The 15,025-nt window shown below is 46.2% G+C and overlaps 1 protein-coding gene across 1 annotated transcript in view; it reads left to right on the forward strand.

Moving 5' to 3' along the window:
- MASTL (microtubule associated serine/threonine kinase like) overlaps positions 1-15,025 on the forward strand; it is a 238,441-nt gene that overhangs the window by 53,336 nt on the left and 170,080 nt on the right. The window contains exon 4 of the mRNA XM_029588648.1: positions 12,962-13,050. Coding sequence (XP_029444508.1) covers positions 12,962-13,050 — 89 coding nt within the window. The remainder of the gene's footprint in view (positions 1-12,961; positions 13,051-15,025) is intronic.

The following is a 15,025-nucleotide window of genomic DNA, read 5'->3' on the forward strand; positions in this document are numbered from 1 at the left end:
TGTGGGGGTATATGTACCTGTGCTGACGTCAGATCCGTCTCCAACTGCTAGCACGAGCACACTATACCCACTTGTTTTGAGTCCATCTGCATACACTAAGGAAAAGGAGATTATCAGGTAAGTAATCTCTACATTTTATGTGTACTCAAAGCTAATTACATGGGAAGTAATTTAGCTTACAAAAAATGTGCACTCAGCCTGAAATTTAAAAAGTGAGCTAATTTTAGCATATTTTTCATGCTAATAATGATCTAAAAATGGAATTACTTCCAGTATAGGAAAAAGTGTTAAAATTTAGCACTTTTTTACAGTTCCAATTAAACACTGAAATTTTACTTCAGCCACCAAGTTGAAGTAAAGATTTTAACTTGCCATTGACTTCGTTGGGAAATCAATGGGGTAATGAAAAAAATCAGTTACCCAAAACATGAAAGCCCCAAACTGGGTATCCCCAGAGTCAGGATCTTCAAATTGGATGGCCCAATTCCAGGACCCTTGCACCCAGTTGACCTGGGTCTGGGGTGGGCAGGGAGAGAGGCAAGTCCTGGAAATCTGTACCCTCTAAACCGCCTTCCTTCTATGGCTACTCCCACCACCTACTAACCTACTCCCTCCAACTCATCCCTCTCTCCACTCATCTAACCCACTCCCACTGGGTTAAGTGGGGATACCACTAAATTACTCATCCCCTGCTATAAGCCAACTACCTACTCACTTAAGCCCTCACCTCAATGTTTCTATGTAAGCCCCTTTTTTATGTTTTCCCCTGCCTGCTATAAAAAAGATTAATGTAATTTCTCCTAGGACAAGCAGAATGGTAGTCCTCACACAAGGGCAGCACCATCGGATGGAACTCTGCATGGGAAACTTATGTCAAAGTTTCGACATGCAGCATGCCCTATACCGGGAGAGAGAGTGAATGAGCGAGCAAGCTGTTTGCTCGCTCATTCACTCTCTCTCTCCCCCACCCCGGGAACCCGCGGCAGCAGCAGCCTCATCCCAACGCTAACCTCTTCATTTTCAGCCCTCGCGGAGGCGGAGTCCCATCGGCCGCGGTTGAAGCTCTTCATTTTCCTCCGAGCCGCGCTGCAGTCTTCTTTTCTTCGGGCCGATGCCAAGCGCACTAGCGTGGCCTCTTCTTGCTGCGCGGGCAGCAGATACTCTCCACTTCCTCTTCCGGGCCGCGGGGGGGGGGGGCGCCTGTGTGAGTGAGAGATTGCATGTATGTGAATGATTGAGAGCCTGTACATGTGAAAGAGAGTATGTCTGTGATTGAGAGCCTGCCTGTGAGAGAGAGAGAGAGAGCATGAATGTAAGTTTACCATTGGGAACCTGTACGTGTAAGTTTGTGATTGAAAACCTGTTTGTGTGAAAGAGTATGTGTGTATGATTGAGATCCTATGTGTATGTATGATTAAGAGCCTGTGTGTATAAGTAAGAGAGAGACCATGTGTGTCTGTGTGTGATTGAGAGCTGATTTAGGTGAGGGAGCATGTGATTGAGAGCCTGTGTGTAAATGAGAGAAAGAGAGGACATGTTTGTAAGCATGTGAATGAGAGTCTGTGTGTTAGAGAAAAAGACAGCATGTATTTATGTGATTGAAAGCCTGTGTGTGTGTGTAAGCATGAAAAGATAGACAGCATGTGTGTAAATGTGTAATTAAGAGCCTATATAAGTGAGAGAAAAAACATGTGTATATGTGAGTACTGAGAGCATGTGTGTATAGGTGTGTCATTGAGAGCCAGTGTGAGAGAGAGCGCTGGTATGTGACTGAGAGAGGAGAAAGTTCCAAGCAAACCACCCCACCTCCTGCTAATTCAGAACAATCTCAGGACACCTGGATATCAAACGTTCCCAGGTATGCAGAGCAAAAAAATTTTTGTATCCTTATTTTTCATTACTGGGTTTTTGTGTCTGCTATTTTGAAATATTTTGTTGGTATCTGGAAATGTTTTATATTTATTTATTTATTTATTTATTAACTTTTATTTACCGACATTCGTGCAGCACATCATGCCGGTTTACAAAAAACTCAGGTGGGTGATACAATAAAACAATAAAAACAATGTACATAGAAAATAAAAGTAGAAAACCATTACAATGTAACCTTAGAGCAAATTACTATTTCTTATAACCTTAGAACAAAATACTATTTTTATATGAGTTTTTAATTATTGGATATTCCACTCATCAGCTGTTTCGAAATATGTTCTTTTTGTTAGTACAGTTTTACTGCTGATGATTTTATATTTCTTGATTTGTTTTATAAGGATGGGTGATGTTTCTTTTTTCCTTTGTTACACTGCATACAGAGACTCTGGCTTGTTGCAGTTTCCAATTCAGTTTTTTCTGCATGCTTCTTGTTATGCGTTTTGGTCTCTTTATTCTATGTTAGGTGAGGGTCAGCATGTGATTCAGGTGAGGTTTTCTGCTGGCGTGTAGTTTCTGTGTAGGACTCTATAGCAGCCTGACTTGGTCCGTCTTCCTAATAGGAGATGTATTGGTGTCTTAAGGCCTGGTGTAATATTTTCAGAGACTTATTGTACTTTAAAAGTGTGATCTTACATAAAATGCACACATTTACTTGTATTTAGTTTTAAACATATTGTATGGCTCTCATGGAATTACATTTTAAAATATGTGGCGTTTATGGCTCTCTCAGCCAAAAAGGTTCCTGACCCCTGCCCTATACAGTGTGTCCATGCGGGGGTCCCTCTTCAGTCTTTTTTTTTTTTTTCCTGTGGCGCTTTCACCTTGTGGTTAAGTGAGCTTGTGGTTTCTTCTGTGGAAATTGTCTTGGAAAACTTTTTCACCAGTTAATTTCGGGTTTTCTCACGTTCCTCTGCCACCAGGTCCCTTTTTATTTATTTATTTATTTATTTATTTATAGGTTTTTATATACCAACAACCGTTTGCACATCGTATCTGTTTACAGATAACTTAAAACTTTTTGACAGTGTCATTATATAGAACTTTTGGCACTGCCATTACATAGAACAGTAAACTCTGCATACAAGAGATAAACATCAACAAAAGGAAACTGGGTAACTATTTACAGGGAACGACGGTTCCTCAACCGGGAACGGATGAGGGAGAAATTAACAAGAGCACATTGTAAAGATAATACATGGAAAGCACTGTAAACAATTCAGGAGGTCATCGGGGAGAAGGTTATTGAGAGAAAAAGTCAGCAGGAGCACATTGTAAAGGGTGATACAGGGAATGCATTATACACATTAGTATTCCCTTTTGATGCTTCCCCCTAGGCTCCTTAGTCTTTTTGGCATTTTTGGTAAGTTTATTTTTGCTATGTTCCCCCCCCCCCCCGTGGTGGCGGTGCCTCAGTGCCCGCTGGTTTCAACTGCCCGCTTTCACTGCAATCATTTATTCCCTTTTCGTTCATCATGGCCTGGGCTGATTTTTCATCTGTGCCCCCAGTGACCAAGGGCCATGATCATTACGGACCCTCATGAGGTATGTGTCTCTGCCTGGGCGCATCGCAGGAAGTCTGGGGTTGCTGCTTGTGTGCCCAGATGACCCCCAAGGGGACATCATGCTTGACTCAGTCTTTCGGGTCGTAAGTCCAAGCCATCTGCACCAGTGGCATCTGTAGTGATGGACCTTGGAGCTGCACCGATGGACACTGTGCCATCGGCAGAGCTGTTGGTTCATAGATGCTGGTGGATAGGGGCGCTGGGGACCAGCCCATATCGGTCTCATCCACGTCAAGGACGTCTGGTTCATCATCATTGACCTCTGCACTGGGGTAAGACTGGGCCAAGCACTGCGGGAAGCCTAGGAAGCATCGGCACCAGTCACCTTCTATGCATGGTGCCAGGCTTGTGGAGGGACTGGCTCATGATGTTGATGCCCCTGAAGCAACCCTGTGGCAAGGAGTGCCAATCCTCCATTGATGTTGGGGATTCGTGTCTGTCTCCACCGATCCTGGTGCAAGTCACTGATCTACCTCTGAGATCCAAGGAAGATCTGGCAACCACTCCTGCCTCCCAGTTGGAGTTGGCATTGCCAACTTTTGAGGAGGAGCTGGAGTGAAGAGACCAGCTGGTGGTGGAACAAGCGCTGCATGGTGTCATGCCTATGGCACCGTCGGTACTGATGCCCATGCTTTCCCTTCTGGAACCTCTCCTGGAACAACACAATGTGCTCATCAGTGTGTTACCGACCCAGCTGGCGTCAGTTCCCGGGAGACCATCGATGCCTGGCAGGCACCAATGCTTCACTCGACCGATACGGTGCTTGATGCCGGTTGCTTGGAAGAGGAAGCTCTATCCAGGTTGGCAGGAATGCTGAGGCCTGCAGCCCCCCTGTCCACTGCTACCGGCACTGGTGCCCATACCTCTGGATGAAGGCCGAGCACCTAGGGCCTGTTCCTCTATGAAGGAGTGTTCCCAGTGAGGATGAGGCTCTGTATGACCCCTGGGGGGGATGACACTGCAGGTTCATCCTCAGAGGGTCTCCCCTTAGAGCCTTCTTCTGCAGAGACACAAAGGAAGTATCCACCAGTGTACTTAACCTTTGCCGGTTTTGTGCAAGCGATGGCCGAGGCCTTCCTTTTTTAGTTGTTGATGGAGGAGGATGCCAGGAACAAGATGCTGGAAATATTCCCGTTCGTGGAGGTTCCTAAGGAGATTGTGGTGGTCCTGGTGCACGACATCCTTAAGGAGTTGTTACTGAGGATCTGGGAACACCCCTTCATATATAGTACCTCCCATGAACAGGAAGGTGGATGGGGTTTACTTTGTCCAGAAGGCTACCAGATTCGAGAAGTGTCAGCTGTTGTCATATCAATTGGTGGAGGTTGAATCTGTTTTCAAGAGGGCCAAACGCTCTTGGACCCATGCCTCTGTGCCTCCAGGGAAGGATCACAGGGCAATAGAAGCTCTTGGAGCCATTCTTATTGCCTGCATTGCCTCCTACCAGCTCTACATGAGCCTGTACTTGCGGAACCTCTGGAAGCAAGTGCAGGAGGCAGCCAGGCAGCTACCTCAACAGCCCTAAGAAACTTCATGTCGCTGGTGCATAAGGGCGTGGAGTGTGGGAAAACACTAGGTTCGAACAACCTACGATGTTTTCGAAACAGCATCAAGAGTCTCTGCAGCAGGAATCAATGCCTGGAGAATGGCATGGAAAGGCTCGCTGACTTGCCATGTACAGGAGAGAATCTCTTCGGGGATAAGGTGAGGGATGCGGTAGCCCAGTTGGGAGATCTCCATGAGGCCCATCCAACAACTCTCCTCAAGCACTTCAGACCTGCCCTCCTCAGCAACGGGGTCAAAGGAAGTCATTCTGCCACCAGAGGAAGTACTATTCTCCAGCCCCTCGCTCCTGTTCGCAGAGGGTGAGCTTCCGCAGTCATCCCAGGCAGCTGAGAACGCCAAAGCCCCAGCCTGCACTTCAGTCAAATCCCAGGTCGGGGTTTTGACTGGATCGTTGGGAGCATAAGCCAGCCACTTGTACCTGAGATGCTGGATCGCCGGCTTGGGGGCAGGCTAAGGTTCTTCACGGATCAGTGGCCCAGTATAACCTCAGACCAGTGGATTCTGTCCATAGTCTGTCAAAGGTACCAATTAACCTATTGTTCTCTGTACCCGTTTGGGGGCCAGTGTGCATCTCTGCCCTCTTAACAGCCAGAGCGGTGGAACCTGTTTCATCAAGGCAAAGAGAAAAATTCAAGATGGTTTCCCTTAGCACCCTGATTCCCCTCTTGCAAGAAGGCAACTGGCTATGCTTCCTCGATTTGAAGGACTCATACTCTCACATCAAAATCTTCCCAAGTTATAGGAAGTATCTCAGATTTGTGATGAGAAAACAGCACTTCCTGTACAGTGTGTTGACTTTCGGGCTAGCTTTGGCCCCATGTGTCTTCATAAAATGCCTGGCCGTAGTGGGGGTGCAGCTCCGCAGCCTGGGAGTGCATGTTTTCCCTAACGTGGTTGATTGGCTGGTCAAGAGCACCTCTCAGGCAGGAGCAACTCGGTCCATGTGCCTGACCATCCGGGTGTTGGAGTCACTAGGGTTTGTAGTCAACTACCCGAAGTCCCATCACCTAATTTGGACGACTTAGAAGCCCTGCTTGACATGGCTCAGGCAAAAGCCTTCTTGCTTTGGTCCAGGGCGGTCACCTTGATGTCCATAGTGGTGGTGATTCAACAGAGCCAGCATGTGTCAGTTCGGCACATGTTGAAGGTGTTGGGCCACATGACTGCAACCTCCACGTTACTCCCTTGGCACATTTTGCAAATGTATAGAGCCCAATGGACCCTGAGGTCGCAGTGGTACCAGACCATTCAGGATGCATTTGAATCACCCTGTCTCTTCAGGACTCTTTTTTTTTTTTTTTTTTTGTCCTGGTGGTGGGTATTCTCAAATTTGGAATGGAATATCCTTCCAGAGTCTCCTTATCCAAATTGTCCTTAACTCGGATGCATCCACCATGGGGTGGGGAGCACATGTAGATGGGCTCCGCACACAGGGCCTTTGGTCCGCCCAGGAAGCACGTTGTCAAATCAGTTTCCTGGAACTCTGAGCGATCAGGTATGTGCTATGGGTTTTCAGAGATCGGCTATCCAATAAAGTTGTCCTGATCCAAACAGACAACCAGATAGCTATGTGGTATGTCAACAAGCAGGGAGGGTACAGGGTTTTACCTTCTGTTTTGGGAAGCGGTCCCAGATCTGGTCCTGGGCCCTGTCCCACGGGATGGTGCTCATGGCTATGTATCTGGCAGGAGCGGAGAACGTGGTAGTAGACAGACTGAGTCGTGCCTTCAGACCCCACAAGTGGTCTCTGGACCAGGGGGTAGCGAACCATATCTGACGCCTCTGGGGGAGCTCAGATATGGATCTGTTTGCATCTCCCCCCCCCCCCCCCGCAACTGAAAGATGCTTCCTGTACAGAGCAGATGGCAAACCAGCCTCGGACACCTTTGCCCGTCATTGGGGCAAGGGTGTTCTGTACACGTATCCTCCAATTCCCTTAGTGGCGAAGACTTTTGAAGCTTCGTGAGGACAGAGAGACTATGATTCTCATTGGCCGAGATAGGTCTGGTTTCCATTCCTTCGGGAGTTGTCCATCTGGAAAACGATCAGCCTGGAGACTTCCCCAGAGCTCATCACTCAAGACAGAGGCAGCTTGCACCATCCCAACCTCCTGTCTCTATCACATTCTGGATGTTGAGAGATTAATTCTGCAACTGCTCGATCTCTCAGAGGCTATGTCTTAGGCTTTCTGGAAGCCACCAGGATCTTTCACTAGAAAGTCCTGCGGAATGAAGTGGAGGAGGATTTCCGTGTGATGTGAGCAGAAGGCATTAGATCTGTTCCGCTGCCCCACACAAAAACTGTTTTGATTACCTTCTACATCTATCGGGGGCTGGCTTGAAAGCCAACCTCGTTAGAGTTCATCTGAGTGCGACTGTCTCGTACAACCGTGGTGTAGATGGTACGCCTATCTCTGTACAGCCTTTAGTTGTACGTGTCATGCGGGGCCTGCTTCAATTGAAGCCTCCCCTAAGGCGTCCCGCTGTGTCTTCGAATCTCAACATAATGCTTGCTCAGCTGATGAAAGCTCCTTTTGAGCCACTGCATTTCTGTGACCTGAAGTACCTGAAAGGTCATAATTTTGGTGGCAGTCACCAGAAAGTCTTCCATTAGAAAATCCTATGGACTGAAGTGGTGGAGGATTTCCGTGTGGTGTGAGCAGAAGGCATTAGATCTGTTCTCCTGCCCCACACAAAAACTGTTTTGATTGCCTTCTACATCTATCGGAGGCTGGCTTGAAAACCAACTCTGTTAGAGTTCATCTGAGTGCGATTGGCGCATACCACCATGGTGTAGATGGTACGCCCATCTCTGTACAGCTTATAGTAGTACGTTTCATACACGGCCTGCTTCAATTGAAGCCTCCCGCTGTGTCTTGGGACCTCATTGTGGTGGTTGTTCAGCTCATGAATGCTCCTTTTGAACCACTGTGTTTCTGTGTCCTGAAGTATCTGACCTGAAAGGTCATATTTTTGGTGGCAGTCAGCGAGCTCCAGGCCTTAGTGATTTATCTACCTTACATTAAGTTTTTTCAAAACAGAGTGGTTTTCGGTACCCACCCTAAGTTCCTGCCTAAGATGGTGACTGATTTCCTTCTTGGCCAGTCAATCATCCTGCCAACATTATTTCCCAGGCCCCATTCGCATCAAGGTGAACAAGCACTGCACAGATTGGATTGCAAAAGAGCCTTAACCTTCTATCTGGAGCGGACAGAAGCCCATAGACAGTCCACCCAACTTTTCATTTCTTTTGATAGGAATAGGTTGGGAGTTGCCGTTGCCAAAAGGACACTGTCCATTTTGATAGCAGATTGCATAGTCTTCTGTTTATGCCCAGGTGGCACTGCATCTTGGGGGTCATATGAAGGCTCATTCTGTCAGAGCCATGGCAGTGTTGGTGACCCACTTGCAAGCAGTTCCTGTAGAGGAGATCTGCAAGGCTGTAATGTGGAGTTCTCTCCACACATTCACTTCTCACTACTGTCTGGATAGGGATGGCCAACATGACAGTAGGTTTGGCCAGTCTGTTCTCTTGAGTCTCTTTTGAGGTGTAGAACCCAACTCTCCCTGCCTAGGGCCCATTGTTTGGGGTCAGATTGTCTCCCTCTCTGTTACCAATAGCACGATGATTGTTGTGTTTGTTGGCATGTGGTTGATGCTTATTTGGTCACCTTTTTGTGTTGGGAGCAGCCTGTAGTTAGGGATTCACCCATGAGTGAGGACTACTATCCTGCCTGTCCTAGGAGAAAGAGTTGCACACCTATAACAGGTATTCTAGGACAGCAGGATTTTGGTCTTCATGAAAACCGCCCACCACCTCGCGGAGTTGGGTTTGTCCTATTTTTATTTATTTATTTATTAAATCGTAATTCTATGTTACGGGACTGAAGACGGACCCCGCGTGGATGCATGGTATAGGGCATGCTGGACATGCTCAGTGTGCCTCATCAAAGTTCCTGAAATTTTGACACACGTTTACCGTGCTGGGCTCCATCCGATGATGTCACCTATGTGTGAGGACTAATATCTAGCAGTTCTAGAATACACCTGCTACAGGTAAGCAACTCTGCTTTCTCACTTCACTAGGTTGTTCAAATTAACTTCCTGCTCACCTGAACTATCCTGTAGACAGGATGGATAGCCTTGCCCTTGACAGGGTGCAGTGCGGGTGAGCTTCAGGCTAACTTATCTCCCTGGTCGGGGGTTTGGGCTAGCAGTCCCATTCAGGGATTGCCTTTCATCCCCTGAAACACTTGATGCTGTCCTGGATGGTCAGCTATGTCTGGTACTTTGGCAGGTAGGGTCTGTCACATACTCTGCTGTTGCTGATTATTCTTCCAAGCAATGGTTGTGGTGTTCTGCCCATTGTGCCTATCAGCCAAACATAGGCACACTTCTGCAATATATTCTGGCCTTCAAATGCCAGTTGACCGCAGTTTCTTTCTGGGGAGCTCTTTGGCCCCATTTGTGTGTTCGATTTTCTTGTAACACCAAAGGAAACTATACGGTCTTTGTCCAAGAGTCCTTCTCTTGTTTACATCTCTAGACTTCTTCCTGTATCCAGGAGGTTCTAGACCTACGGTTGTCAGGGTATACTGATCCAAAACCCTGCTTGTAATGTTTTCCGTGATACGGAGTATGTTTCTTGCTGGCACTCTCATCGCTCCCCTGTTTTAGGCACTTCTGATAGGCATCAGGGTTTTGTCTGTCTGTTCTATAGTTTTCTTTTTGTAGAACTCAACTCTCTTCCCACCTAGACCCCTTTGTGGGTCGGCTGCCTCACTTGCAAAAAAGAGAGAGGTAGTGGCATCATCACTGTGCGGATTACTGCTTTGTCCTGTTCGGAGAGCATATAGCTTGGGAATCACCCATGTGTGAGGACTACCATCCTGCTTGTCCTCTGAGAAAGCAGAGTTGCTTACCTGTAACAGGTGTTCTTCTAGGACAACAGGATGTTAGTCACCAAGAAACCAGCCCGCCTCCCTTGAGAGTTGGTTTCTCTTTGTATGAGCTATATCATGGACTGAGGGACTCTACCTAAGAGTCAGGGTGATAACTGCAGCTGTACATGCTCAGTAGGACATGTTTGAAAGATTTAGAATGTTTGAAATCAAAGATCTGGAGCGGGGTTTCATATGATGCTGTCACCCATGTGTAAGGACTAACATCCTGCTGTCCTTGAACACCTGAAACAGGTACGCAACTCTACTATATAGACTAGAGAGAAATGTATTAGTGTAAGAATTTAAGCTATCTATAATATATGGATTAGTATGCAGAGGGAGCAATGTAATAAGGTGCGCTCAGCGGAGCAGAGTTTTATTTGTAGTTGTGTGTACATTTTTGTGCACATATTTTATTCCCAATGCAACAAGGAGTCTTGTGTGTAAATCTATGCATATCATTTAATACCTCACATGGAAATCCAGTGCTAATGAAGGCAATAGGTATTACACTGCTCTTCCTCCCAGTACAGAGAGATTCGTAGGCTTAACTCATATTTTGTTAACACTTGTAATTTAACTCCTAGTCAGAAGTGGCGAAAAGTTCCTGGGACCAATATTTAGTCTCTGGGGTTGAACTTGGATTTTTGGTGCTAGTGTCCTCTACTTAGAATTTATACACAGAAAACCTGATTTGTGTACAAAGCAACATTCTTGTGCACAAATCACTCTTCTTTCCTGAGTCAAAATGTACATGCAGCCTATGCAAAAGGACGAGCACACATTTTAAATCTTTTAACATTCACACATGTTTAAATTTGTGCACTTTAAACTCCTGATGCATTAGCATACCATTAGCTTTTACTGCATGGGGGCATTAAAAAAAAAAACAAAAAACTTTGCGCGTGTGCGTTTAAATCAGCCTTGACTTTGGTGCACAGTTTTAAACATCCCCTTATTGTATCAGGCCCAGAAATAGCTGTGTGGCAACTGGAAGAAATTTGGCTTGATGGACATAAAGTTTTGTTTCAGACAGACTGACTATGTAATTTAAATAGAGAAGTCAGGACCTGACAGAACTGTGCCAGAGGAAACTGGATAAAGCCACTCAAAACTGGTACTGGGGGAGGCTGTTTGACAATTGCCTAAGATCAATAAGCCCTTAAGCAGACATGTAACACAGGATGTCAGCTAATTTGACATAATTCATTGTGCAACAATTGACTGCACAGTTTTTGAAAAGGTAGCCAACTGCAGTCCATTTCGCCTTCCTGACTGTATTGCTTGCTACAAGATCTTTTGGGGCCTGCACAACTTCACAATCCTGGGTTTGTTTCATATGTGCTTGGTGTACGACTTCCTGCAGGTGCAGGTAGTCAAAGCTGTTTGATATTCAGAATGCTGTAATTTTATTTAAAAATATGGTCATTATGGGCTTGATTCACCCAAATTAGGGATTTAAAAAATGTCTGTCAGAGATTAGCCAAATTATGTGAATAAAAAATCACATCCTATGTTAAAAGCAAAAGTGGCTCAGAGGTCCTGCGTATCTCAGGAAATGAGAGAAACAAACTGCCACTCTCAATTGCATAAACGGGGCTTGACAAATCTCAGTCAAGAGGGCAGAGGAGAGGTGAAGCAGATAAACAGCTGTTGGGGGAGAGAAATAGGAGCAGAGATAAAGGAGGGGCACTGAAGAAGGAACATTTCACCAAGTCTGCTTCCATACCAGCATGGAAAATTCCAGTAACCCACCATGCTCTTTGGCTGGGCTTGCCTACTGTCTTTAGGAAGCCAATGCAGAACTAACAGGAGAACCTCCTTTTTCCCAGAGCTGCTCCTGGTGTTAGCATTTGAGGCTTGGGGTGGTAGGGAGGGCTTCAATAATATCATATTTGAGTATCTAATATGCTAAACTTCCAAGAAGTATTATCGGGCCGATACAGTAAAAATCGCGGGAGAGCGGGCAAGCGCTCGCTCTCCCAGCGCATGCACAGGACAGTAATTTATTTAAATTAGGGTCCGCGGCAAAAAGAGGCGCTAGGGAGACTAGCGCGTCCCTAGCGCCTCTTTTTGGACAGGCGGCTGTCAGCGGGTTTGACAGCCGATGCTCAATTTTGCCGGCATCGGTTCTTGAGCCCGCTGATAGCCACTGGTTTGGAAACCGGACGCCGGCAAAATTTGAGCGTCTGGTTTTCAAGCCGTGGGCCCATTTTAAAATTTTTTTTTTTTTTTTTTTTTAACTTTTGGGTCCTCCGACTTTAGTATCGCCATGATATTAAGTCGGAGGGTACACAGAAAAGCAGTTTTTACTAGAGATGTGAATCGGAACCAGAATCGGTTCGGATTTCAGTTCCGATTCACATCTCTAGTTTTTACTGCTTTTCTGTGCACTTGCCCGGCGCCGGCAGAAATCAACGCCTACCTTTGGGTAGGCGCTAATTTCTTAAAGTAAAATGTGCGGCTTGGCTGCACATTTTACTTACTGAATCGCGCGGGAATAACTAATAGAGCCATCAACATGCATTTGCATGTTGCAAGCGCTATTAGGTTCGGGGGGGGGTTGGACGCGCGTTTTCGACGCGCTATTACCCCTTACTGAATAAGGGGTAAAGCTAGCGCGTCAAAAACGCACGTCCAATCGCGGGTTAACAGTGCGCTCCACCAGAGCGCACTGTACTGTATCGGTCTGTATGTAAATGCATTGCCCACAGATGCCCTGCTTTCAATCGGCTGGCCACAACTTGGGGTTTAGCTACAGGTTCAGCTGTTTCAGTGGGTTCTTATTGAACAAAAGCACCTCTAACAAATAAGCTTGTTAGTCTTTACATTTGTTCACCGTATATTTTTTTTATTCTATTCAAGTTTGCATGGGGAATGTTGTAAAACTGGTTTTTATTTTATTTTTTTCTTTACCTTGCGCACTAACTTAATAGTCCCTTTTTTTTTTTGTATGCAGGGACCTGAAGCCAGACAACATGCTGATTTCTAATGAAGGCCATATTAAGCTAACGGACTTTGGCCTCTCCAAAGTTGCTCTAAAGAGAGGTAAGTGTCTATTTAAATCTAAGAATTTTTTTTCCTTGCACATTTTAGCTATTGCACATACTACTAGCATGAGGTCCTGTAAATAACTTTCAGTACAGTATTTTAGGTAGCACTGCATTATTTTTACTTATGTAGTATAGTAGTAATAGGATGCAGTTTTTCATGGTATTGCAATGCAATACCAAGTTTTGCTTTTTGCAAATCAAATATAATTTTAAATCACTTGTAACAGCAATTCAAATGTTGCCACCTATGTGTTATCTTAACAGCCCTGCTCGTTTCACTACCCTTCCTACCTATCCACTGACTGTCACCTCCCTAGCTAGCTGCCCACCATGTATGCCTGCTAGCTCCATGGGTAGCTGGCTTGCAGAGCAGCATGAGCACATACCCCCATTTCTGTGGCTATTTGTGCTAGTGAAGAAGTTTCAAGACTGGAACATATGCACGCCTGCTACTTGTCAGACTGACCTAACCACCTGATTCACCTCTGATTGCCGCAGAAAGGGACCATACAAACTAGGAAAGGGGTGATGGACATGAGACAGGGGGCAGGATGAGCTTGGGAGATGAACATTGCATAGTGGGCTGGATGGGGGATGAAGGATCAAGCTCTCTGCAGTAGTCACAGGGTTGACTCTGCTAGGCCATAGGCCTACTGGAAAGAGAGGTGGAGTGGGGTGCTGGTGAGGGAGTGAGAAGCTGGTAGTGGGGGACAGGGAACATACATCTGTAAGACAAGAATATAGGGGAGAGTACAGGGGAGAAATTTATAGGAGAGGACCTAGAGGGTAGAAGGAGAAACTGTAGTGGAGAAGGTTAGTTACAGAAAGGACAAAGGTTTGGCTAGTGAAGGTGGAGGATGACAAATGCAAGGGTGACTCCTCTTCACTGCTGTCCGGTAGCCGGATGCCGCATTAGGTCGCATCACCAGTGGCAGTTACCTCTTGTGGCAGCAGCATTATCCTGCTCCCAAATGGGCCGATACAGTAAAAGTCGCGGGAGAGTGGGCGCGCTTTCCCGGCGTGTGCACAGGCCACTCTCCTGTGTGCGCGATTCTGTATTCAAATGAGGGCCCGCGGCAAAAAGAGGCGCTAGGGACACTAGCGCGTCCCTAGCACCTCTTTTTGGACAGGAGCAGCGGCTGTCAGCGGGTTTAACAGCTGACGCTCAATTTTGCCGGCGTCTGTTCTCAAACCCACGGGTTCGGAAACTGGACGCTGGTAAAATTGAGCGTCTGGTTTTCAAGCCGCGGGCCGATTCAGATTTTCTTTTTTTTTTTTTTTAAACTTTCGGGACCTTTGGTGCCCGGAGAAATTAATGCCTACCTTTTGGGTAGGCGCTAATTTCTGAAAGTAAAATGTGCGGCTTGGCTGCACATTTTGCTTTCTGAATCGCGAGGGAATACCTAATAGGGCCATCAACATGCATTTGCATGTTGCGGGTGCTATTAGGTTTGGGGGGGAGGGTTGGACGTGCGTTTTCGACGTGCTATTACCCCTTACTGAATAACGGGTAAAGCTAGTGTGTCAAACGCGCGTCCAATCCACCGGAGCCCACTGTACTGTATCGGCCTGAAAGTTATTAAAGCTGCTCACATTTTGCAAGCAGGATTGTCAATCCTGCAATCAATAATCTTCTCTAAGCTAGATTATTGCAATTCCATTCTATTAGGTCTACCGTCTTCCCACACTAAACCCCTCCAGATGGTTCAGAACACGGCAGCCAGGATTTTGACAAACACAAGAAGAAGAGACCACATATCCCCGATTCTCAAAGACTTACATTGGCTACCAGTTCACTATAGAATTTTATATAAGTCCATTACCACCATCTACAAAGCTCTCCATCAACTCTCTCCACTTAACCTCCAAATCCCATTTAAAAAACATACCTCCGACAGACCAATCAGAGAGTCCTACAGAGATTCACTACAGGCTCCTCCTGCCAAAACCTTTCACCATAAGACTCTCAG

This window comes from Rhinatrema bivittatum, chromosome 2 (assembly GCF_901001135.1).
Source record: "Rhinatrema bivittatum chromosome 2, aRhiBiv1.1, whole genome shotgun sequence".
Classification (NCBI taxonomy): domain Eukaryota; kingdom Metazoa; phylum Chordata; class Amphibia; order Gymnophiona; family Rhinatrematidae; genus Rhinatrema; species Rhinatrema bivittatum.